This window comes from Moschus berezovskii, chromosome 22 (assembly GCF_049115385.1).
Source record: "Moschus berezovskii isolate FMDL1 chromosome 22, NW_MosBer_1.0, whole genome shotgun sequence".
Taxonomy (NCBI): domain Eukaryota; kingdom Metazoa; phylum Chordata; class Mammalia; order Artiodactyla; family Moschidae; genus Moschus; species Moschus berezovskii.
Window position 1 is genome coordinate 17,159,905 of NC_142481.1, and position 25,903 is coordinate 17,185,807.

Here is a 25,903-nt window from a genome sequence, read left to right on the forward strand (position 1 = left end):
GGCCTCAAGAGGAAGAGTTACTCACTAGGCCACACAGTGGGTGGCTGGTGCTGGGACTGGCCCCAGTGTTGGTTGAACCACAGAGCCCGCAAGAGTCATTGGTCCTTCCATCCATCCAACCCAGGGGTCTGAAAGGAATCTCGTATCTGCTGTGCCCCACCAGGCCTGGGGCCGCCTCTCCCTGAAGCTGGTCTCTCTCCACGTCTTCCTGCCCTGGGTTGGTGTCCTCTGTTGTACCAGGCCTGACTCTTGGTTGTGGGATCTTAGTTCCCCAACCAGGGATTGAACCCTTGCTCTTGACAGTTAAGTGTGGAATCCTAACCACTGGACCACCAGGGAAGTCCCCCAAGTCTCTTCTGGTGTCTCAGTCCCTCTCCATCTAAGTGTTCTTCTCTCTCTTCTTACCTCCTTATGTGTTTCCATCTCTTTCCCTCTCTGGACTTTTCCCCCAACTCCCTTTCCTGTTGTACTGCCTCTGACCCACCACTCTTTTCTTCCTCTTTTTGTCTCCCTCCCCACCCCTCAGTCTCTGCTCACTACATTCCCTCCATCTCTGTCCACCTGTCGCTCACCCCCATTGATGATCTTCTCTCTCCTTGGGACTTAAATGCATGTTTAAAACCCTCCTTTCTGAAATCATTCGCATCTCCTCCCTTGCTTGCAGTGAATAGAAGGAGTTTAGAAGGGAAGGGCTAGTGATGTGGGGATGGGGTTTAAGGGTTCTGGAGCTGGGTGGTCCGGCCAGGTGGCAGGAGGCTGAAGGGCACTTCCTGTCATTGAAAGGAGGCCCTCACCCCTCTAACCAGACTGGAAAATGTGACGTCAGAGTGGGCAGTAAGGGAGGCAGACTGGAACAGAGGAAATCTGACACCTCTCCTGGGTGACTGGCTTGGTATTGTTTCTCCCCTCCCAATCTGGGATTCTGATGGCTATGCCCCTGGGAGACCCTTGTTCCCTCCCCATGCCATCTCCCTCCTTTGGCTGGTCACTGCTCCAACCTCTTTCCCGAACCCCAGTTTTCTCTAAAGTGCAAATCTGTGATGCCAGTCCCCTGCCTGAGCTTTGTCTCAGCTTCTCACAGCTAGCTGCTGCCTTCAGGGTAAAGTCTAAGCTCTCAGTCTGGCATTCAAGGTCCTGTATGCACATTTACTTCTGACAGGCAGAGACAAGCTTGGAGCTGGGAGACAGGAGCTGGGGAGAGACTTACAGATGGAAAGAGAGGAGAAACTCAGAGACATTCAGAAAGAGACAAGAAGCAGAGAGGGACTCAAGAGAAACAGAAGGAAGCATAAACACTCAAAGAGACAGCAGAAGTCGACTAGGTTTTGGCAGAGTGAAGAAACTGGAAAAGTCTCAGAGACCTAAAGGGTAAGAAGGGCAGACAAGGAGAGAGAATGATATTAATAGGAAGAGAATGAAATAGTTTCAGAAATGGCCAGTGCCTTCAGTCATCCCTGGACTCCTAGGGATGGTTCCGCATCCCAACCCTGATAACTCTGGGCTGTCATTGTCTGGCAATGGCCCTATCTCTGCCACTGAACCATTAGCTAGGAACACTGTTACCACTGTATCCACACACTGTCCAGGTCCTTGATGAAAGTGGATGAATGAATGAAAGCCTGGAAAGCTCTGATCCAGAAGGGCAGGGCCCAGAAGACCCACTACCTTGGTGCTGAGAACACAAGGTGGAGTCAGAAGACCACTGGTGTTGAGCCTCCACTTGGCTTTGACCTTGCGCTAAGCCTCTACTTCCTCCTCGGAGGAATGGGCTGCACTCAGTGTACACTTAAAGAGGTTTCAAGAAGATCTAACGGGCAAGTAGCAGCATTGAAAACGTCCATCTGCATCTTTATGTAAACTTCCAAGGCTCCCCACTGTCTCCAGAGTGGGGGATGCTAAGCCCTGCTTTCCAAAGAGTGCTTCTAAGCCTAGCCAAGGATGGAAATGAACGTAAATTTATTGAAACTGGTGTTGGGGAGGATGGGTGGGTAGACAGTTGAGGGTTTTCCAAAGAACTGTGGGGAGGAACCAGCGCCCGGCCGGATGGGAGCGGGTGCCTGGCCACAGACCCTATCTCAGGCCCAGTTTCTTCTTCTCCTTCTGCTTCTTGCGCACCACGTCCAGGTTCCGGTCCTTCCACATGCTCTTGCGCAGCTTGATGGGGCGTGAGCCCACATATTTCCCTGTGGGAAGAGAGAGCTCAAGGTCAGGCTCAGCCCAAATGCCTGCCATGCCCACTGAACCTAGGGGAAACCGCACTCACCATTCATCTCACGCATGGCGCGCACATAGTCACTGGGGTCCTTAAAGCTGACGAAGCCATAACCCTTGGTCTTGCCCGTGCGCTTGTCGCGGATCACCTTAGCCTTAAGGAAGGATGGGAAGCGGCTGAAGGCTCGGGCCAAGATGTCATCGTTCACCTCGTTGCCTAGGTCCCCACAGAAGATCCGGAAGTCATCTGGGGTTGGGAGAGGAAAGATCAGAGGATACACATGTGTGGCCCAGTGTCCGTCTTACTGAAATGATCCCACCTTCTCTGGGAGCATCCCCCAAGCTCTCTTTCCCTCTGTATCCCAGCAGTCTTGACCCGAGGTCCTGTTAGTTATAACAGCCAACACTTGGATAGTATTTACCCTGTGCTAGGCTCTCTGCAAAGCACCCATAAAGTTTTCAGATACTTGGCATTCCCAACAGCCCTTTACGCCAAGGCACAGAGAGGTCAAGTCACCTGCCCAAAGTTAATCAGCAAGCAGCAGAGCTGGGACAAGAACTCAGGCATCTACCTGACTCCAGAGCCTTCACTTTCAACTAATGGCACTGCCCTGCCTCACCCCAGGGCCACCTCACCCACTCCTGTGATGAAGCCCCTACCTTTGTCATTACACCCCTGGCCTGTCCTCTGAGCCCCCAGCATCCTTTGGTCTCCTGAACACCTCTCCATGGACACTCCCTGGGCCCCTGACACCCACTGGTTCCCATAATGGCACCCCGGGACCGCAGACTTCATTCCTCAGCTCTGCCTCCTCTGCAAAGCCCACGCTGATCCCCTTTGAGTCCCTGAAACCTGAACACACTGCCTGATTCTTCTCCAAGGTCAACTTCAGCTGCCATTTTTGGATATACCTCCTAGGCTGAGCCTGGTCTTGACCAAATGTGCTCAAGCTCAAAGAATCCCTTCCCCCATGAGCATGTACTATTACTATCCCCTTGCTGGAAAATGAGGCTTGAAAGGCTGAGTGACTTGTCCAAGGTCACAGAATTAGAGTCTACCACCTAGCCACCTCTGGGCCAGTGCTGTATGGCTCTGGCCTGGGGTGGGCAGATGGTCCCAGGAAAAGAGGCAGAAGTAAAGGAGTTGGGTGGGACTTAGGCCCCTTTCCTTGGCTACAACTGTGGTTGCCTCAGAGCTTTGGTGGTGCCTGAGGGCACTCTTGAACAAGTTAGGTCACCCAAGGCAGAATTAATATGTCAAACTTAAGAGAGTAGGACCGTCCATGAAACAATTGATCTGAACACTTCAAAAAAACTATTATACCTAAGACAAAGCAGCGGGAGGGAGACAATTCTCTTTAAAAGATAATCTAGTGACACAAAACTACATGCCTCCTGGTTTAGGGGAAAAACAGCTATAAGAAGATAGTTTGGAGACAACTGAGAAAATCACAATATAAACAGAACATGAGACAACATAGAGTTACTGTTAATTTTCTTAGATGTGTTAACCAAGTAATGATATGAAAGAAAATATTACTTTTCTTAGGAGATGAATATTAAGGTATTTAGGACTGAAGTGATAACCTCATTTATAAATTACTTCACATGATTGAGCAAAAACCAAAAAAAGATACACATGGAGGGTTACAGTGAAGATAGCAAGATGTTAATTGATGAATCTAGGTGGTTGATATATAGTTAACTGTGCAACTGTGAGAAATTTAAAATTTCTGACAAAAAGTTAGGGAAAAAAAAAAAGAATGGTCTTTCTCCTTTAACAAGCCAGGCACCTCATGAATGAAATGGGCCAGAGGTCCTATGCACCAATCGCCTTTCCCCAGTTCTGTTCAGTGGCTGGGTAAGGGCTGCCCCCTGAGCCACAGTCTGGCTCTCCAGGAGGTGGGCTAACACTGCTGCCCTACAGTGAGGTGTGGAGCTACCCGGTTCACCTTCCTTGGCTGAGCAGCACGAACCCTGCACTCGAGCCCACTCACCTGCATCCCACTCTAGCAGGCTGGGGTCTTCCCAGCTGCTCCCGGCTGCCGTGCGAATGCAGCGCTTCAGTTTCTCTGGTTTCCCTTTCTTCTTGTCCTCACTCAGAGGTTCCGGCACCTACAGAGGAAAGGAAGGGTGCCAAGGGCTAGATCTGAGTCTCTTGGGCCCATCTGCCCCCTTCAGGCTCGCCCATTTGGTCCTGCTAGTTCTCCTGTCTCCACAGTTAAAGCACAGGATATGCTTCTGGGTGTCAGGTGTATGTGTGTGTCTGCCTCCCTCTTCCCCATGTTCTCCCAAACCTGCCAATTTCCTGGGTCCCTCCTACCTCCACGGACAGATGACCCGTGTTTCTGTGTGGGGAAGACAATCGGCTGCTGTCTGCCCATCCAGCCCTTTCTGTCCCCCATTACTCTGCTCCCTGCTTACCTCAAGAGCCATGAGGCCAGGGGGTGGCTCAGGGCGAGGTGGCCGGGGTCTCGGACGCAAGGACAGGAGCTCAGGAATGCGCAGTGGGGGCAGTAGGCCTCGCACAACTTCCAGTGGGAGGGGCAGGGGTTCAGGCTCAGGCAGAGGCATGGCCAGGGCCAGTGGCAGGCTGGGCCCAATGACTGCAGGGCCAGCTGGGGCGCCCCCGGCTCCCACTGCCACTGCTGCGCTAGCCTCCTCCAGCCCGGCTGCTGCCGCCACCACAGCCTCTTCCTTCTCTTTCAGGCCCAACCCGAGGCCCAGGCCCAGCTCTCGGGGTGTTGCTGGCTCTTCCTGTGGGCAAAAGGAGGGCATGAGGGGGGCCAGATCACAGGCTCAGACCTCCCTCTCATCCCTATCCTGTACAGCAGAGCAAGGGCACCGGAGCCAGAGAGCAGGCAAGAGACACCAAGACAGGGAACAGTGTCTCTGTTCCTATCAGACCAACACAGGGACAGAGAAACAGGCAGAGAGACAGACAAACCCAGGGACCAATAAATAAATAAAGACAGAAAAAGAGGGACAAAGGAAAAATAGACATACAAAGAGAAATACACCTAATTTTGTGTTTTCTCTCTAAACTTCCCTCAAACAAAGCAAAAAACAGAATGATATGGCCACAGGAAGAAACAGGGAAAGACAGAGGCAGAGACATGTAAAGTCGGGGGAAGGCAGATGGGGTGGACACAGCTCATCAGGCCAGGATGAGGGTCTCTCTGTCCACTGCACCTGACCCTCAGTTCCCTGACCAACTCACCAGAGGAGGCCTCAGAGCAGCCATGGAGCCCAAGGGCGGTCCGGGGGCCCGAGCCATTGGTGGCAGCATCATAGGTGGTCCAGGGGGCCCAGGTAGTGGGGGGCCCACGAGGGCCTGGTGAGGGGGCCTCAGGGCCATAGGGCGGGGCCCAGCTGCTGCAGAGGTAAGAGCAGAATCTGTCAGGGTGTTAGTGGGGGAGCTGGAGGACCTGGGGAGGAGTTACGTGGCAGGGATGATGGCCTTGGCCCCCTCACCTGCTCTCTGCAGCACGTGAGGGACGAAGGCTGGACGCAGGATAGTGGCACTCTGGGGGGCCACAGCTGTGGGAGAGATGAGGCTGTGTGTCAAGGGGGACTGGGGCACTCAGGGAAAGGTATGCGCCTGTGGGTGCTCTGAGCACCCAGGTAATTCTGCCGAAGAGCCTGGGAAACCCTCTGTGAGATGCAGGGTCCTTTTCATTTGTTCATTCAGCAAAACACTTACCACTGATGATCTCCTCTGGGCCCGGCCCTGTCCTGGGCAATGCTAGGGGCACACCTAAAGACCATAGGCCCTAGGGGAGCTCCTGGTCCAGAGCAGGAAAGAACATACTCATCACCAGAGTGACAGCCAGAGTGATCAGGGCTGGGATGGGGGAAACCCAGTGACCGCGGCTGGCAGTAGGGAGCTCAGAAGAGGGACACCAGGGGGACTAGAGAAGGCTTCTGAAAGAAAGGGACCTGTGAGCTGAGACCCAAAGGATAATGAAGAGCTGGTAATGCAAAGGTTAAGTCTGGAAATATTACTGGCAAGGAGAACACTTATAAACCAAAATCTTTCCCTCTTTAGTTTAGCGTAATTCCAAAAGGGGAAGTCAGGAGTTGGAGAGCATCATAAGAGGATGGTCAAGAGGTCAGTAGGCATCCAAGCATAGTCTTGGTGGATGAAAGACTGTTTCAGTGGTTGTCCTCTGGAGGGTACTAGGGTGCCACAGCAGGGCTGGAAGCTGGGCAGGGTGACTAGGTCAGATGTGCACTTTCATCAAAACCATATGAAAGTATAGGAGATATTAAACCTCAGATATCAGGTAAAAGAGGCTATCAGGATTTAAGCGACACAATTAACAAGTTTGATCTAATGAGATGACATCAGAACATTACAGAACACATATCCTTTTCCTACATGTAAGGAAGTTAATGTCACAAAAATTGGCTGTGTGTATAAATGTCATCTCAACAATACAAAGTAAGAGTGTCCTGTGGAGACAATATATTTTAGTTGATTTTGGTTAGCTAGATTTTGGTTTAGTTGATAGGTTTGGAAGGTTAAAAGTTGGGTGACAATGAGCAGGAGAGGGAAGGGATCTCAACAAGAGCCTTGCTGGCACATCCCAGCAATGTTTGGGGCTCCAGGGAAGGAAATGGGGATCTCTCTCTGCAAGGGGCTGGCTGATATAAGGTCTTGACTATCAGGTGAGGACCACAGGTGCTTGTTTGATGGTCTGGTTTGTTCATTCCATCAACAGAGAGCATGTAATGCTTACAAGATGGCAGGCACCCTCACAGATGTTATATTTTAGAGGAAGCAAAAGATGATAATCATAATAAACAAGTAAGTCGTATAACTTGTTATAAAGCTATATAGCTTTATAGCACATGAAGTGCTATGATGAAATGCTATGATGAAACAGCAAAGAATACGGATTAGGAGTCACAATAAAGGGGCTGGTTTGCAATGACCCAGTAATTAAGGCCAAATCACGAGGTACATGATTAGGTTTATGCTTTAGAAAGACAATGATATCTTGGGGATGAAGTGGAGAGGGTGAAGTAGTCAAAACAAGAGTGCCTGGTGAAATGTGGGATTCTCTGGCCTCAGACCTACCTGCTCGCCGCAGGAACATGGCTTCTCGAGCCTCTGGACTGTCCAGGTGACTCCGATCACCAGGGCCAAAGCCAACTGTTGGGAGGGGAGTGATGAGGATGGGGGTGGTGGGGAGGAGAGTCCCAGGCTTCCCTTTTTACCACCCTGCTTCCCTCGTCCCACCACTCCTTACTTACCTGGACCCACAAAAGGTGGGCCACCCACCATGGGAGGAACCACTGTGGCTGCAGCAGCTGCTCGGGCCTCCAGAGTCTGTTGGACCTGTTGGATGGGGGTTGGGGTGAGGGGTCTGACTCAGTGCCCCCAAGCTGCCTGGCAGGCTCACCTGGGAACCAAGGGTTTTGTTCTTTGCACTGTGTGGCTCTCTCTCAAACTTTAGGTCTCAGCTAAAACATCACTTTTCAGAGAGGCTTCTGGGATCACACTAGCTCAAGGTGTCCTCAGTCCCTCCCTGGTGCAACTTCTTTCATCATCCTGCTTCATCTTCCCCAAAGCACTCAGCACTCCCTGAAACTATGTCCAGCTTGTCCTCCTCATCTCCCATGCCACCACTCTGCTCCAAGCCACCATTATCTCTTGCCTAGAGTATGATGGTAGCCTCTTCCTCAGACTGCTTGACCCTTACAATGTCTTCTAAACACAGCCAAAGTGACCCTGGTGACATCTAAGTTGGACCATATCACCTCATTGCTCAAAATCCTTCAACTGCTTCTCATCCCAGAGTAAAAACCAAGGTCCTTCTGGTGACCCTCAAGGTCCTACTAGATCTGTTTCTATCACCGCTCTGCCCATGTCTCCTCCTATCCTCGCCCTTGCTCACTCCATTCCAGCCACCCTGTTCTCCCTGCTGGTCCTTGAACATGTCAGGTATGCACCTACCTCATGGCCTTTGCAGATCAACAGTTGTCTGGGAATACTCTTTCCCCAGATATCTGCATAGTTCCCTCCATCATGCTCTTTATATCTTTGCTTAGATATCACCTCCTCAGAAAGGTCTTCCCTGACCATGCTGACGAAATTCTGCCCTTCTTAATCTACTTTAATCTGTCTCTCCACAGTAAAATAGAAACTCCAAAAAGGTAGTGAATGTTTCTGTTTCATTCTCTGCTATATGTCTAGGGCCTAGATTAGCACCTGGCGCAGAAGAGGCACCTGAAAATTATTTGTGGAGAGAATGAACAAGTTTCATTTACTTGTTCACTTTTTGGTAATCTCTTTCTCCACTAGTCACGTATAGTTAAATATGGAGAACTTGAATGTGATTAATGAGACTGAGGAACTATGCAACTCTAATACAAATTTTAAATAAATACAGGACATTTCCATCATTGCAGAAAGTTCTACTGGCCACCATGATCTAGAATAAAAGCAAGCAAAGGGCAGAATTACTGCCTCAGTCGTTACTGAGTCCTCAGTGCCTGACACTTAAAATATTTGTCATGCTAATTAATCAACAAGCCAGCATGTCGACAGCTCTCTGTATACAAACGTGTGTCTGAGGCATTGTGCTCTCTTCTATGCCTTACTTCAGCCGTACCTGCTGGTATGTGTTGGTCGCGATAATTGGGCGGATCACAGGAGCTGCTGGGACTTGCATCGCTTCAACCGTGGGGACTGTGGGCACCGCAGGCACGGCAGTTGGGATTCCTGTTACGGGAGCCCCCAGAACTTCCTGCTCAAACCTGGGAAGGCAGGACAGACACCACAGCTCAGGACCTTGCACCAATTCTGAAACGGTGGGTATATCGCGACAGCGCCTTCACCCCTGCCAACCTCTCCTCCTTAACTCTCGTCCCCACAATTCCAAAAGTCCCATTTCCCCAAGACAGAACTATATATCGAGTCTATCGTGGCCTGGAGGCTCCAGGGCTCGGAGACTCTGACTCTAGGACGCCTTTTATCGCTCCCTATTGCGGGCCTTACAGGGCCATCTCCGCCTCCATCTCCTTCAAGCGTTCCTCGCCGCTCTTTCCCGGGATGCCGGCACCAGGGCCCGGAACCACAGGTCCTCCTGCTCCCGGGAGGCCCGGGGCTGGCCCCGCTCCGGCCATCGCTGCTGCCTTCTCTGTCGCCGGTACTACCACCTCAGCTCAGTCGCCTCCGCCGGTTCCGCTGTATACTCTCTGGCTACGTCAGGGTGGGCGCCCGCGGATGACGTATCAGCGAAAGCGACGGGCGCCGATACATGACATCATGCGTCAACAGTGCTGGCTTTTGGAGTGAGGGCCAATGAAAACCTGGCCACACCCAGAGGGCCCGCCCCCAAGGAGAAATATAAGCCAGTCAGAGAGTCGGAGTCAACGGAAGAAACTGCGTTTAGGGGCGTGCAACCCAGAGAGACGGCCACGCCTTCATGGGGAAACACAGCCCGCCCGTAAAGTGAAAACTTGACCTTTGAGAACTCTGGGAAGTTCGGAGGTCCCTCCTTTGCCACCGCGAGACCCGTTCCGGAAGTTTTAAAACACAGTGACGTCCCAGTCACCCCAGGGCAGGATGGGGCTGGAGACAGCTGGAAGCCGTGGTCGCCCACTTTCGGACACGCTACCAGTGAGTTCCAGAAAAACCAGGACCATGATGTGGGAATTTCAGAGAAGGCGCCTGACCCAGGCTTCCTGGAGGAGGAGGTGACACCTGAAGACTTCTGCTAGATAAAATGAGTATAGAGACTCTGGGTAGGATGAATAGTTCATGCAAAGGCCAAGGGATAGTAGTCAAATATGTCACCTCAGAAGATCACGTGTATAGTTTTGGTGTTTGTGCTTTCTTGAGACACAGCTCTCTCTTTTTTTAGTCCTCAAGATGTTTTATGGATATTTTCAAAACTACACAGTAGTAGGGAGAATAATATAACGAACATCCACGTGCCTCTCAAGAATTTACTAAAATTTTACCCTTCTTGTTTTGTCTATACTTTTTTTGCTTTACATTATAGCAAATTGAAGACATCTGTCAATTCGCCTGTACTTGCTTCATAATGTGTAACAGATGTCTATTAAATAAGGTGTATTTAAAAGAAAAAAATACCATGTTCACATCCAGGAAACTGTCCTATCATCGTACACCTAGATTGCGTTATACTTTCCCTGCCTCAAAATGTCTTTATATTACAATAGTATTGTAAAAATCAGGATCCAAGTAAGGCCCACATTTCATTTGGTCAGTGGGTCAGTCTCCTTCACCCCCCATCCCACCCCTTAAAACTTAATTTTACTGCCTGCCTTGGTTTCTTGAAGTTCCATTTTGAATCAGCATAAATGAGTGATTTGTTAAAATAGTTTGGTTGCTTCTGTGCCAGAGATATTATAATAAGAGAATAAGATACCTTAAAAATTATTAACTAGAGTCTGTAATTTATTCAGTTTTCCTAGTGTTTACCTTATCTGTTTTCTGTTCAAACATTCCATCCAGGATAACACGTAACATATAGTTGTCATGTTTCCTTAAGCTCTTCTTGCCAGTGACAGTTTCTTTTTTCATGACTTTGATAGTTTTGAGGAATACTGGTCATGTGTTATGTAGAATATTTCACATTTGGGACCTCTCTGATGTTTTTCTCATTATTAGGCTGAGGTTATATTTTTTTGAGGTGGGGGGAAGACCACAGAGGTAAAGTGCAATTTTTATCATATCAAGGGTACATACTGTCAAGATTAATTATTGTTAACTTTAATCTCCTGAGGTAGCACTTGTCAGGTCTCTACTGTAAAGTTACTTAAAAAAAAGAAACCTCCCTTTTCAGCCCTCTTGCACCACTGATGGCAATGTAAGGTGATAAAGTCACTACGGAAGACAGTATGAAGAATCCTTAAGAAAACTAGGAATAAAACTACCATATGACCCAACAATCCCACTACTTGGCATGTATCCTGAGAAAACCATAATTGAAAAAGACACATGTACCCCAATGTTCATTGTAGCACTATTTACAATAGCTAGGACATGGAAGCAACCGAGATGTCCAGCAATAGATGAATGGATAAAGAAGCTGTGGTATATATATATATATAATGGAATATTATTCAGCCATAAAAATGAACACATTTGAGTCAGTTCTATGAGTTGGATGAATCTAGTGCCTATTATTGGAGAAGGAAATGGCAACCCACTCCAGTGTTCTTGCCTGGAGAATCCCAGGGACGGCGGAGCCTGGTGGGCTGCCGTCTATGGGGTCGCTCAGAGTCAGACACGACTGAAGCGACTTAGCAGCAGCAGTGCCTATTATGCAAAGGGAAGTAAGAAAAGAGGAAAACAAATATCATATATTAACATATATATATATATATGAAATCTAAAAAAATGGTACTGATGAATCTATTTGCTGGGCAAGAATAGACTTGGACCTAGAGAACAGACTTGCTGACATGCAGGGGGAGGGGAAGGAGAGAGTGTGACGAATGGAGAGAGTAGCATGGAAACATAAACACTGCCTTATGTAGAAGAGCCAGCCAGTGGGAATTTGCTGAATGACTCAGGGAACTCAACCCGGGGCTCTGTGACAACCTAGAGCAGTGGGATGGGGTGAAAGGAGGGAGGGAAGTTCAAGAGGAAGGGGACATATGTATAACTGTGTATGATTCATGTTGATGTATGGCAGAAACCAACACAAATTGTAAAGCAGTTTCCTTCAATTAAAAACAAAAAACCTTTTCAAGCTCTTTGTCTTGCATAGGGGATGTCTAGTGTACCCCCTTCATTTAACTATTAAATCATTTGTATCAGTATGAACTGATGGATATCTTATACTTTTGGTTATTATTCAATAATTATTTTGTTGCTCAAATTGTTTCAGCTTTTAAGTCTTTTTTTTTTAACCTGAAAAATGTCCTTCTCTGTATCTTCCTCATTTTTTCTTTTCTTTCTCCCCCAGATCTTCTCTCTTTTTCCCTATTTGTTGGAGAAACTGATCACTTGTCCTATTGGATTTCTCACATTTTGGATTTAACTGATTATATTGTTTCACTTGTTCCTCACTGGCTCCTCTCCCTTTCTTGACAGAAGCTTGATTAGATTTAGGTTTAATTTTGTAAAAGAATGCTTAAGAGGTAGTGTTGTTATACAGTAGCCATTGAATCCTACATGTAGCTCAGTCCGGTAAAGAATCTGCCTGCAATGCAGGAGACGCAGGTTCGATCCCTGGATTGGGAAAATCCCCTGGAGAAGGAAATAGCTACGCACTCCAGTATTCTTGCCTGGAGAATCCCATGGAGGAACCTGGCAGGTTACAGTCCATGGGGTCGCAAGAGTTGGACATGACTTAGTGACTAAAACCACCACTGTCCTGTCAGCAGCGGGTGGTGTCTGGTTGTCCTGCCTCAGTGATGCCAAGATTGATCAGCAGTGTCATCCTGTTCATCCATTTTAAAAAGCTCAATCAGCCCTTCCATTAAGTTTCAGCAGCACTTGATCATCATCACCTGTATCTATTACTTCATTAATGTATTGAAGATAGTGGTTTTCAAATTTTATCATTCTCTCTAAAATCATTTGTGACTTTAATAAACTTCCTCTTTTCAGAACTTGGGTTACTTTTTCACAAACAGAAAACAGAAAGTGCCAAACAGAAGACAGAAAATGCCTGATTCTTTCCCTATTTTATGGGAGGGAGGGAAGAAATGAGTTGGTTACTAGCACCCTTCAAAGGACCAATGCGGTACGTGTGTATGAGTATCAATATAAACTTACATTTTCTAACATATTTATGTGCTTCAAATCATTCTGATTGCTGCTCAAAATGTCCCATCTTTAGCCAATATGTATGGACACATAGATGCAAAAATTTCCATACAATTTCAAATGGTTTACTAAACTATTTGAATCTTCCTGGAGTCAATCCATGGACCATGGCTGGGGTAAGGACTTCTGCTCTTCTATGTATAAACTGAGTTCCTATCAATCAGTCAAGGATGTTTTCATTTAAGTGCAAGCCAAATTCCTGTGGGTATGATATATAAAAATAACTATAAAGGTTAGCTGTGTGCTTTCAAAAGATCTTGACCCTGTGTACTATTGCATTATATGTTTAGTTCACATATCTGTTTGATTTAATGTTTTTCTGAGATTTTTTTTATAGAATAATTTCTTTTTAATAACTGCCTGGAGAATCCCAGGGACAGAGGAGCCTAGTGGGCTGCCGTCTATGGGGTCGCACAGAGTCGGACACGACTGAAGCGACTTAGCAGCAGCAGCAGCAGCAGCTTTGGCTTATCTTTCATATGCCAAGGAAAACCCATTTTTTTTTTTTTGGTACACAAATTGATTAATACGGAGCCATGTTGAGTATTGTTTTGGAATACATATATTTAGATACATATCTTTCCAAAACATGACCCCTCCTTTTTCATTCTATTCATTTCCTACTGATGTAACTAAACAAAGATTTACTAAATACACAGGCTGGAAGTGCAATTCATTGACCCCTAGGACAACTACTTTTCCTTGTCCTGGCTGTGAGCATGATGTGGATCTTGGAAAGTGGGGAATCAGTGGTCTGTTTTGAAATTTCACTTGGGAAATTATTGTTGAAAGATAATGGCAGGCAGCCAGGGCAGCCACAGCCAGTATGTGTGACCTTTGTAAACCATCGCCTCAAGAATCCACAAAAAGTTGCATGGACTGTAGTGCAAACTACTGCAATGAATGCTTCAAAATTTATCATCCTCCTGGGTACTGTAAAAGCACAGCATTGAGTATGTGGGCCCAACTACAAATTTTAGATTCAAGGTAAGTGAAGTTGCTATTAAGATAGAGTATTATTAAAGTTAATGGGATTGCCTGATGGCTCGGAGGTAAAAAAATACACCTGCAATGCAGGAGACTTGGGTTCATCCCTGGGTCTGGAAGATCTGGCAACCCACTTGAGTACTCTTGCTTGGGAAATCCCATGAACAAGAGGAGCCTGGTGGGCTACAGTCCATGGGGTCGCAGAGTCGGACATGACTTAGTGACTAAGCATCAACAACCTCTTCATATTGACTTCTGAGTCCTTTGACTCAATCCCAGTAGATACTTCCTCGCTGCTGGCGCAAAATGCTTCATACTCATTTTGCACATTTCTTGCCCCAGACTAGAATCAGTTATTTTCCCAAGGATCCTTGGTTCCTCTGAGTCAGAAGTGGTATTTAGAGACCACAACCTGGGCATGAGGGTTACTGGGTTGTTGTATGTAGAGTTTTTCTGTGGACTTAGCTCGGGAACTATATATGTATATATATATATTTTTGTTGTTGTTGTTGTTTGTTTAAGAAAGAGGAAAACCCATGAATTCATCCTGGTATTTCCAATTCAAATGAAAGATCACAGGGTTATTACTTCTTATATTTGTATTTCTTTTCACTTGCATTAAAAACTTGGTCCCCAGTAATGTTAGCATAGATACTTATATGCTTTAGTCTAATATATATAATTTCAAAATATATGATGTTGGGTCTCAAAATTTTAAACTTATCAAAATAAAAAAATCAGTATTATGAACAATAAGACTACTTGAAAGTAAGTTGCAGACATCATCCTTAATACTTCGTACACATTCTCTCACCTGACCACAATACCATTATCACACCAAAGAAATGTAATAAAGATACATTTTCCAATATACCAATTTTCCGTTTCTCTTATGAAAATTTCCATTGATTTAAAAATGTACTTTCAAACCCAAACACTTAAAAATCACAACAGCCTGTGATTCAATCAATATCTTGCATTACATTTGGCTGTCATGTCTCTTTAATCTAAAACAGTCCCCTCTGTACCCCCACTGACTTTCTGAAGATGTCATCTAGTAGTTTTGTACAACGTCCCACAACTTATGTTTCGCCTAGTATGTCTTCGGGGTAGATTCCTATAGGTAGCATTGTTTTGGCAAAGAGTATATAGTTTTGCTGGAGATTCTCTCACAGGTGTTCCATATGGCACACCCACTGATACATCAGAGTGCTGTTTCCCTCCGCCTTGTCGACAGAGGGAGATGCCAAAATCACAGGTTTCCTTTTCCCTGTCTGACAGGTAGGAAATGTATCAAAGTGGGGTTTTCATTAGCTTTTCTCTCATTGAGTTTGAGCATTTTCTGAGAACTATTCATTCATGTATTTTGTTCATTTTTCTATGGACTTGAAACTTTTCCATTTTGACACTACACACACACACACACCCTTTTATAGTATAAACTGTATTTTCTCCCTAATTAGTCATTTCTTATTAATGTTGCCTTTTTTAAAAAAATCAGGTAAAAATTTGTTTTATGTTTTTGTCAGTATTATTTCCCCTTACTGCATATGGATTTCAAATCAAATTGAAGAAAGTTTGTCCAGCTTCTAGTTTACAGAGGAATTCGCCTTTGTGGAGGTCACATTTTGTGTGAGGAGGACAATAAAAGATAAACCTAAAATAGTATATGTTAGAAGCTATGTTACAAGAAAAAAATTAAGCAAGGACAGGGTAAGGATCACCTTGTTCAGTAGGGAGGTGGCTGGGAAGTGAGACGAAGAGAAGAAGAAGGAGAGGGGAACACTAAGGAGGCACATGGGAAAGCAGATGTGTGAAGACTGAGAAAGAGCAGCTAGGGACAGGAGGGGCACTGGGAGTGAGGGTGCTCTGGAGGTCAAGAGAGGAGCGATGGGAAGGGAGGTGGAAAATCAGATTTAAAATCTCAAAGACGTCAAATATCCCTCATTGGTAGACTAACTGCAACCCCAGTAAAACTCCTATCTATGTATTTCTTCTGGAACCAGCCAAATTTGGTATAAAGTTAACTTCATTTAAGAGAAAAAGACAGCAAGTAGAGACAGGGAAACACTGACAAGTAAGGGCAAGATGGCAACCAGTCATTGCAGTTAAGACATATTACACAGCCTTTAAAATCAAAACACTGTGGGGATGGCACACAAGAGTCAGACAGTGGTCTTGGATACAGCCAGATAAAACAGATACAACCCACATACAACCCAATTAGCCATGGAAGTTTAGTGTATGAAAAGTATCTAAATCTACTTTATAAAGTTTAGGTGGGTAAAATTTTACTTTACAGATTGAAGATAGTTCACAGTGAAATACACAGACCTAACGAGTACAGCCAGATTAGTTCTGACAAATCCATACACCTGTGTAACCCTCGCCACCTTCAACACACAATATATTTTTAACTTTAGAAAGTTTGGCTCCTCCTTGCCACCCACCCCTCCCTTAGAGGTGACCACTGCTCTGAATGAGAATTTTAGTAAGTGCTTAAAATAAGACAAAATGGAATCCATTTGGATAAATTCCAAATGGCTCAAAGATTTAAATGTAAAAAAAAAAAAAAAACTGTATAAAAACTCAAAGACAATCCCATCTCTTAAACCTCCCTTCTTCCAACAGCGACGCTGCCTCCTCAGCACTCACACCAGCACGTGTGCACTAGGGCCTCTGCACGCGCTGCAGTCTTCCCTCTGCAGGCCCTCCTCACATGCCCAGGTGCTTCCTTCTCTCTGCCTTTACAGAGTGTCACCTTGCTGTGCAGTCCTCTGTTTAACTTTGCACCTCTGCACTCGCTTTTTCTCATAGCAGTTCTTCCATGAACTAGGTATTTTGCTTACTTATTTCGTCCGTGGTCTGTTCTCCTGTCCTAGAATGGCAACTCCCCGAAAGCTGGGACTTCTGTCCATTTTTTCAGTGCTGGATCCTCAGTGTTTACAGCAGGCACTTGATTACTTCTTGCTGAGGGTAAAAGTGATGAGGAGAGTTTCAGCTGGGGTGGGGCCCACAGTATCTCGTTCATTTTGGCTTTAGTGCAATGACAGGATGGGGCAAGGCAATTGAGAGAGCCGAGAACAGCCGGGGATGCAGGCGGCAGGTGTGGCAGAGACCACAGGCCGATGTGTCCAGGCAATGCTTTCTGCCGGAGGTCTTAAGGGAATGATGTGCTGGGATGAACAAGTGCGAAGCTGTGGACTTCTTTTTGAGCTACCTCTTCATCTGCACAACTGCTGCAGGGCACCTTGGGCCTGCACCCAGCGCAGCTGCCACTGGGACAGCGACAGGCCTTGGCAGAGCTCCCTGGAGAGGGCAGCTTGTCCTGGCTGCTCCCACCTGCAGAAGGGGACGGGGTTAAGAGGGAAGGTCTAGGACCTCCAGACCGTCACTAGCCAACCCGCAACACCATGGTCTGCTTGTCATCAGCTCCCCCGGCCTAAGTTCTGCCTGCTGCGCCCAGTTCAGCCCCCACTCGTTGCGTTCCCCTCTCACCAGTCCCCCACAGCTCCCTGAAGCTCGGGGACTCTCTTCAGTGCTTGTTTCAGCAGGTTCTCCAGCCGCTTCAGAGCCTGTCCCAGGCTCTCCTTCTGCTCCTTTTCCTGGGACTCCTGGATCTGCAGCAGCTCTGGAGGTTAGAAACCCAGGGGGCAGCACTGAATCCTCGGGCTCCCAGGTGCCTTGCAGCTAATGAGTCACCAAGTCTCCAATCATCTAGTCTTCACCTCAGCATCTCTCCTAAACCTCTCTCCTCCCAGGTCCCCTTACCAGAAGCAAGCCCACCATGCCCCAGGTATCCTTCTGAATACCTTCCTCCCTCCCCCTCAGTCGTCATGGTCTATCCCTCAGTGTCCTACCTGCTTCCCTGCTTGTGCCCCAGCCTCCCTCCTGGGCTCCAAGCCTTGGCCTCTTACTGGTCCATCCTTCACGTGGCAGCCAGAGTGATCTCACGGCCTAAACCTGATCCTTTCCCTCTCCTGCTTGGAACTCTCCAAGGCTCCTCAGCGCCTCAAGACCGAGCCCAAGCTCTAAGCCTAGTATTTGAGGAATGCACCATATGGCCTCTGCTCACTACTCTGGAGCAAAAGCCTCACCTGTCCCCCAGGCCCACTGGAGACACCATCTTTCCTCCTGGCAGCTCTTCCCAGCATTCCTCACCCCAGCTGCTTCCTCAGACTGCTGCAGTCCTTCATTCCCCTGGTGTCTTCCCTGGGGACTGTGACTCGTCTAGTCTCTCTCCACAGACTCAGAATAAGCCCAGCTCAGAATAAGTGCAGATCAACAGTGTGGTCAGACCCTTCGGGCCTGAACCACTTCCTGGCCTTGTAACCTCAGGCATGACACGTGCCCTTTCTTTGGGCACTCTGAGGGACAGATGGAATTATTTGAGCCACAGGCTAGTGAGGCAGGGGGCAGATGGGAGCACTCTGGAGAGGGGACCGACAGGGCTTACTGACAGGTTGAAGGTAGGGGTTCAGAGGACTAGGAAAAATAACGGATGACTCCTGGGTTTCTGGCTTTAGCACCTGCATGAGGGCAGGGGGGTCATTTATCGAGGGAAGGAAACCAGGAAGGAAAAAAACAGAACTGCTTTCTGGACTAAAGGGAAGTGAGTTCCAGTTATAGACATGTTAAAAGTCCTTGATGCCCACGAAGTAAGACAATGCTGTGCCACATCTTGGGCTGTTTTGGCTGTTCCTTCACACTGCTCCTTGCCCACTGAAGACTGGGGGTGGTAATGAGCTCAAAACTCAAAGGCCTGAAAATGGTCTCTTCCTGCTTTGCTGATAGTACACTGATTCACTTCTCTTCAAGCCATCTCTTCCATCTATTTCTCTTTTGAATTCTTTGCTTCTACAATTAGGACACCCTGGGGCTGGACAGCTCTCACCTCTCTCCCCACTGAATTCTTGGGGGCTAGCACATGGCATATACGCAGTGAGTACTTGCTTAGTGAATCCAGGAATAAAGGACTTCTGAGTATTAGCTTCCTTTCTGTAAACTGTAGTCTTATACTCCCTTCCCTCATGGTAAGAACTAGAAGAAACTGCATGTGCAGACAGCAGGGACTGGCATCACTCGAGGGACACAGAATGCTTAACTGCAGCCAGCCACAGCTCAATACCCTGTTCAGGTCACCTGACTGAGTCTTCCCAGCCATTCTGTAAGGTATTATTAATATGATTATGCTTATTCCACTGCAGGGGAAACTGAGGCAGAGGGCGACCAGGCAGCAAGGAAGAGGGATTGCTGAGAAAAGAATCCAGTAGTTTAACTATACAGGCTGGTTTGTAACTACTCAAGTATACTGCTGTTTGATGATGGATGAATATTCGGCAGTTTGATGAGCAGTGTCACCGAGTGGTTAGAAGCACAGACCCATGTCAGACGGCCTGGGTTCAAATCTAGCTCGGCTGTCTGGGCAGCTTGCAGGCCCTCTGCTTCTCAGTTCCCTCCTCTGTAATATGGAGAGAACCCCCGGGGATGCTGTGCAGATGACACTAGTAAGCAAAGACCTCAATGCACAGTGGGCACAGTGTACGCAGTGGGTATTTGTGATTTCTTCTGGAGGCTAAAGGTGCTGGGAAGGGGCTGGGATGTTGGATAAGGAAGTGGGACAGGCCTACCCTGGGTGGATGGTCCTGGTGGCAGGCTGGTCTTCATGTGGAGCAGATACCAGTGTCGGAGACTTTGTTGGTCCTGAAGGAACAGAAGGTCCTGGCGAAGAGAGGCAGCCTTCGGGAGAAGCAGCTCTGGAGCCTGGAGGGAGGAGGAAGGACAGTCACCTGGGGCAGAGGTTGGGGTCGGAAGACAGGTCCGAGGGGACAGGCACTCACCTTCCCTGCGGGCAGCCCCAGCGTGTGGCTCAGTGCTATGAGGCTGGAGCCCCTTGGGGATGCAGGATGCAGCTGGTGGATGGATGGCAGGACCGTAGGGAAGGGCTGTAATCTGCAGAGTGAAGTAAAGGTTGGGGGGGGCACTGAGAGGGAAGCTGGTTTCCAGAGGCCCAGGAACTCAGAGGTAGGGCTGAGGGTGAGGTCTGGCAGCCTGGGAACCCTAGGATTGTGTTTTAGGAGTGGGCCCAGGGAGTAGCAGTCATCTACAACAGGGTATGTGGCAACCCCTATCTCACCCTCCGGGGCTGTGCTGCAGCAAGGGGCCCAGAGGAAGATGGGGCAGGTGCTGGGCTTCCTGCTCTAGACACCGCACCAGCTCCTGGCTCTGTGGAGCCACCGCCTCAGATGTGGGGACCACTTTTCGCTGAACCAAAGCTTGCACCTGTGGGGAAGGAAAGGGATTGGAAGGACAGTGTGAGGCTGCTTAGTCCCCTCCCGAGGAGGCCCAGCCCTCCCCAGAATTGGCCCCAACTCCTATCTCACCTCCCCGGGGCTCCGGCACAGGCGTGTCTTGCTGGCTGAGTTGCCCTTGATGAGCAGGCGGATCTGCTCCTGTGTCTCCTCCTAGGCAACCAAGAGGCCATGGATATGGGCTGATTTTCCGTTTTACCTCCCAGCCTCTGCCCCTGGCTCACCCCTGTGCACAGGCCCCGACTCCTCTTGGGAATCTCACCAAGGCCCCCTTCCCTCACCAGGAGGCCAGTTCTGGCTCCTTAGGGCTCCCAGTCTGAGTCAGGCCCTCCATCAGGACCGGCCACTTCTCCTGCAATCCCACTTCTCACCACTAGCTGGCGCCAGCGCAGGATCCGTTGCTGTTTGGCCTGTAGCTCCTGGAGCAGAATCTGCCGCCGCCCTGTGGCCTCCTCCAGCTCCTGGCTCAGGGCATGCAGGGCCTTGAGTTCGGCCCACAGGGCACAGACCTGGAGCCCCAGCACCAAAGTCTGCCTGCGGCCCAAGTAGAAAAGAGCAAAGGAGAAGGAAGGTGACTAAGACTCTCAGTGGAGGAGGGAGATCAGATGTGCAAGGATGCACAAGGAACGGTAAGCATAGGGAGACGACCCAGCAGAGCAAGCAGGGAGGCTGAAACAGGAGCCAGGGTGCAGAAGTCCATATTCTGAGACCCCTGGGAGAGACATGGCCTAGAGACCATGACCTTTGGAGACTCCTCACCTCTCACTGGATCCCAGGATACATCTATCTGCCTTCTCCATCAGGCCCTGGAGGCGCAGGGTCAGGACTTGATGCTCCTTCAGGAGGGGGCCCCGCTGGGTGACCAGCTCACCCACAGACCGCCAGCCCTCCTGGAGCGAGCACAAAGTCAGGGTGACATGGTCCCTGGAAGGGAGGGGACCGAGGTGTTTTGGGTTGGGAAGGGGATGGAGTCCTGGGAAGGGTCCTGGAGGGTCACCTGGATGAGATGCGCCATGGATGGCAGGGTCTGGCTGGAGTCTGACTGGTCGGGTGCCTGGGACCTGAGAATAAGGGCTGAGCTGTAGTGGGAGGAGCCCTGTTCCCTTGTAGGTAACCAGTGTCAGCCTACCTGCCAGACTGGTTACTAGGCCTCAGTTCCCATTGGCAGGTCACCCTGCCTGGTCCTGACCTGTCCCAGCTTACCCAGCCACCCGCCCTGCGCTGACTTGGAGTACCAACATCCCACCTGGTTCTCTCCGTATCCTGGAGCCCATCCACACTGCACAGGGACTGGATCTCTGCCTCCCGCTCTGCAGCCAGATGCTGCAAGGCAGCTAGGACGTGGCCTGGTGGGTGGTTTGTCAGTAGGCTCTGGTGGGGAGAGGGGTGAAGTCAGGGCAGGATGGGGGCAGGGCGACGAGCTGGGACTCCATGGAGAAGTGGTAGGGATCATGAGTGAGGTCCCGGCACCCCGAGGTTTAATCATGGGGCAGTGGGTATAGCCTTTCTTGAGAGTGCCCCTCACCTCCACTGAGCTAAGCCACTGCTGGTAGGAAGTTCCAAAGTGGTCATCTTGCAGGGTTCTGTGGAATTGGGGAAGAGGACAGAGAATGTTACAAGAACCATTAATTCACCCTTTAATGATCAATGCCACTCTGTAAGGTAGGGGCTGTCACTGTCCCCATGTTAAAGATTGGAAACCAGGTTCGTCTATACCAGCTAGACTTGAGTGTCCCACTTAACAGCCTATCAACGCCTTGGCCTTGGACCCTTTCATGTATGCTGTTTACCTGGAACATCCTCTCAACCTTTTATCCCTCCTCACCAAAGCACCCATCCTCTCTGCCTCCTTACCTGGGTACCCAGAGCCTCCCAGGCTTGCCCACCCTCTGAGAGCCCTAACTGCCTGGGTCATCACTATCTGTAAAGGTCTGCTTCCTCTCTTCCCAGCCTGGGAGCCCCTTCAGGGCAGGGCCTGGGGCTGACAAAGTCCAGAGGTACAGTGTCTGTAACAAGGTTCTTTACAGGGTCTCTGGTGGTCGAGGGCTACTCACGGAACGCTGCCTTCCTGGGCCTGAGGACTCAGGAGGCTCTGCAGGAACTGGGTCCGCAGGCTGCAGGCTGTTCGGACATCGTGCTGTGAAGAAGAGGGTGTAGTATGAGGGGGGCCCAGAGGTCCATCTAACCCCGGACACTCCACCTTCCTCCCCCTTGGCCCAGGACTCTTACCAGGACCGCAGGCTCCAGGCCCAGGGCTGCTGATATCAAGGGTCCAAAGTTTATATCCACTTTGGCCTTCCTGGAGGGAGAAGTTCAGCTGGAGCTGGGGTTCCTGGGAGGAGGCAGCTGGCAGCACAGAGGTTGGTATTCCCTCCTGCTGCCAGCAAAGCTAGTCACAGGGATCACTGAGCCTGGATCTCAGAAGCCGACTCCCAAATGAGATCACGGTCATCTCCCAGCTGGATGACTGCATTAATCTCCTCATCCATCTCCCTGCTCTTACCCTCTGCAGTCTGTTCTCCACCCAGCAGTAGCCAACCATCCTGTTAAAACCTCAGACAGATCATATCCCTGTTTTGCTCAAAACCTTTGAAAACATGATGGGTTTTCAATTAGAACGCTTCTAGGCACTCTGCATGATATACCTCAATTATCATACCTACCCTTTACAGTAGATATCCCCCTTCTACAGAACTTAGAAACTGAGGCACAAAGCAGTTAAATACTTTGCCCAAAGTTACACAGCTGTAAGTGGCTGAGCCAGGGCATGAACCCAGCCTCCGAATAAACTCCAATGCCTCCACAGCGCTCTGTCCACCTCTCCAACCTACTCCCTTACTACTCTGCCTCTTGCCTTCAAAATTTAAGCTGAACTGGCTTCTTGGCTGTTCTTTCCAAATGCCAGGCTCAGGGAGCTCTGCTCCTGCTGTTCCTCTCCATGGAAATTTCTCCCCAAACTCAAAGGTTAACATCCTCAGAGAGGTTTTCGCTGACCATTGTACCTGGAGTAGCATCTCCCTCTCCTTTTCTACATCACCTTTTCTTCATAGCACTCATCTCTACCTATGATTATAGGGTTTGTCTGTGTCCTAGTTTACGACTTGTCTCCTTTGCATCAGAGTGTGAGCTCCACGAGGGCAGGACTGTCCCCTGTTTACTGTTTTTTTTTCTCCCCCCAGCACTGGGGTTCTAGATATACAGCTGGCACCATTCTAGGCACTGAAAAAACAGGTGGCTGAGAGGGCAAAACTTCCTGACTCCATGGACATTAAATCCTAAGGAGTGGAGCTTAGAATTCTAGAACCCAGAATGGGTCCGGGCAGAGCACTGGGTCTCTAAGAATGTCTGTATGCCCAGCCTGGTGAGGGATGCTCCCCGGACACCTGAGGCCCACCTCTCTATGTCCTGCAAGCGCTTGAGCTGATTCTGCAGTCGCTGCATGGGATCCTGGAGCCCACGCTGCTGTCTTCGCATGGCCCCAGCTTGAGCCCGGAGGAGGAGAGCACGGCGCTGGGTGTCTCGCATGCTCTGTAGGTTTTGCTCCATGGCCATGTCTGTGAGAGGAACAGGGGTGGCCATCAGTGCTTTCCCTCACCCCATTCTGCTGCCCATCTCTCCAGCCCCATGGGTCACCCTGAGCCTCAGTCTCTTGCTCCATCAGCTCCAGGCTCTGGTCTAACTCCAGGATCTCTGCCCGCAGGCGGGCAACAGTGGCTTCCAACTCCAACTTCCGGCGGGCCTGGTGGAATCAGATACAGGATCAGATGCATGGCCTGACTGCTCTCTGTGGGGCAGCAGTCTCTTACCTGCCAGGTACGTGGCACAGGGTTTTCCCTAGGCAGTTTCAGTGCCTGAAGAAGAGCACCAGGGTACTATCCTATCCCCCTCCTTCCTTCTGGGATTGCCTCATCTGTCCCCCCAACCTGTTTCCTGTCTCTGTTCCAGTCCTCATCTTCCCATTGAGTCCCATACCTGGAGTCCTGAGGTCTCCTGGAAGCCTCCCCCAAGATATCACCTGGGCATCATGCACATGCTGGGTCCCATACTGGCCTCAGCATTTCTCCCAAGCCCGTCTCTTCTCCCATCAACCTCCCTGGCTTTGATGCCTCATATCCATGTCCCCCCACTCACAGCTCAGGCCTCCTCCCCCCGGACTGCAAGTGAGTACAGGGATCGGGCTATCTTGTGACACAGTGACCCTTGGCATCACCCAGCACAAGGCTGGGCCCAGAGCAGAAGATCTATAAATCCTTTTTTTGGATGAAATAAAACCTTGCAGCACATGCTTCTCACCTCCGGACTGTCCTGGTGGCCATACCTGAGGATATGAGACCAGAGTGAGAGGATGATGGGGACTTCCAGGGGAGAGACGGGAGGTGTGAGGCTGGGGGCAGGGACATGGCTGGATGGGGCTGGGGAAGGCAGAAAGGGACAGCTTTGAGGACCAGTTACCAGAGCAGGTTTCCCCGGATCTTCCTGACATTCCTAAATGGAGAGGTAGGAGGAAGGGGAGTTACAGTGGGGCTCTCCTGGGGCCCCTCCTCTGCCACAGCTTCCCTTCTGTGGCTAGGCTCACCTCTGGCTGTGCACGTGCCGCAAAACATAGGCCCAGATGTCGGCCCCCTGGCCCAGACACAGCCTGTGGGAACAGCATGTAAAGGTATGCCTGGGACATCACACAGGATGGAGGATCCTCACTAGCAGAGTGGTGAGGAGGTAAGACCTTTACTAGGGAATTCTCATCTGTTTGGGAGGAAGGGTCCATACTTTTGGGAGTAAGGTATTCCCTCCTGGGGAGTTCTCAGCCACTGAGAGGTTGGGCGTCTCACTGGGGGTAGGGGTATTCTCATTCCCTGGTGGAGTGCTCCCTCTCTCCTGGCAAAGGATTATCTCCAGTTACTTCCAGAGGTGGGGTGAGGGCTACACTGCCAGAAAGGGCCCTCTCATGACCAGCTGTGGGTCATTACTCCTATACATTCAGTCTTGAATGGGGCGGTCTTTGCTGACTTGAGTGTCCTCACTAGCTGGGGTGGGCGGTGATGTACTGAGGGACAGCTTTATCCTGGAGATCCAATTTTCACACCGATAAAAGAGAGCTTTATTACTAACTCATGGAGGATCCCCACTAGTGCAAGGGACCCCACTGGGGGTGGCCTCAGAGGATGGGGGTGGGAGTGTGGGAGCCACCACCAGGACGCCCTCACTCAATTCAGGATCCTCTGTCTGGATTTACTACCTGCAGGGCAGGAGCGCCCTCGAGGGTTAATTGCACTGTGGCAGGAGCGTCCTCAAAGGTTATTTTCACTCGTGCAGAGGGGGAAGGGGAGGACGGCGCGTTTTGGATGAAGATGTGGGTCTGATCCCGGGAGACTCCATCCCCAGGGTGGGGAGTCCTCACGCCCAGAGAGGCTCTCACCTGCGCAGAGTCGACTCCGGGACCCGGGCCGCCACGGGCACCTCCATCTCTTCCGCCGCCCAGCAACCCAGTTCCCGCGCTTGCTGCGCTAACTCCATGACAGTCACCAGGCCGCTGCCTCCCGCCCCTTCTTCGAGAGTGGCGTCCTTCCATGACGTCACG

At 49.6% G+C, this 25,903-nt stretch overlaps 2 protein-coding genes across 6 annotated transcripts; both read right to left on the reverse strand.

Annotated features, from left to right (window-relative positions):
- Positions 1-1,939: 1,939 nt before the first annotated feature.
- Positions 1,940-9,441, reverse strand: RBM42 (RNA binding motif protein 42). 3 transcript variants are annotated; one of them, XM_055410882.2, is made up of 10 exons: positions 9,218-9,441; positions 8,832-8,976; positions 7,471-7,555; positions 7,295-7,369; positions 5,686-5,751; positions 5,432-5,586; positions 4,636-4,968; positions 4,209-4,326; positions 2,264-2,458; positions 1,940-2,183 (listed from the first exon to the last, which is right to left on the reverse strand). In XM_055410882.2, the coding sequence occupies exons 1-10, from the start codon at positions 9,343-9,345 to the stop codon at positions 2,071-2,073; spliced, it is 1,413 nt and encodes a 470-aa protein (XP_055266857.1). In that variant the 5' UTR covers positions 9,346-9,441; the 3' UTR covers positions 1,940-2,070. The 3 variants fall into 3 exon arrangements, with proteins under 3 accessions (XP_055266857.1, XP_055266856.1, XP_055266858.1); XM_055410881.2 differs by having other exon boundaries at positions 5,432-5,607; positions 9,218-9,440; XM_055410883.2 differs by lacking the exon at positions 5,686-5,751 and having other exon boundaries at positions 9,218-9,439.
- Positions 9,442-13,615: 4,174 nt separating this feature from the next.
- HAUS5 (HAUS augmin like complex subunit 5) lies at positions 13,616-25,887 on the reverse strand. 3 transcript variants are annotated; one of them, XM_088830722.1, is made up of 19 exons: positions 25,742-25,887; positions 24,902-24,964; positions 24,778-24,810; positions 24,619-24,643; positions 23,959-24,064; positions 23,720-23,879; positions 22,555-22,624; positions 22,380-22,462; positions 21,851-21,908; positions 21,572-21,696; positions 21,323-21,386; positions 21,085-21,131; positions 20,697-20,859; positions 20,398-20,478; positions 20,151-20,296; positions 19,855-19,966; positions 19,645-19,777; positions 17,513-17,645; positions 13,616-17,356 (listed from the first exon to the last, which is right to left on the reverse strand). In XM_088830722.1, exons 1-19 carry the CDS (start codon positions 25,837-25,839, stop codon positions 17,239-17,241), a joined length of 1,818 nt encoding a protein of 605 aa, XP_088686848.1. In that variant the 5' UTR covers positions 25,840-25,887; the 3' UTR covers positions 13,616-17,238. The 3 variants fall into 3 exon arrangements, with proteins under 3 accessions (XP_088686848.1, XP_088686849.1, XP_055266766.2); XM_055410791.2 differs by having other exon boundaries at positions 13,617-17,356; positions 21,085-21,215; XM_088830723.1 differs by having other exon boundaries at positions 21,085-21,215; positions 22,555-22,620; positions 23,720-24,064.
- Between the last annotated feature and the right edge of the window lie 16 nt (positions 25,888-25,903).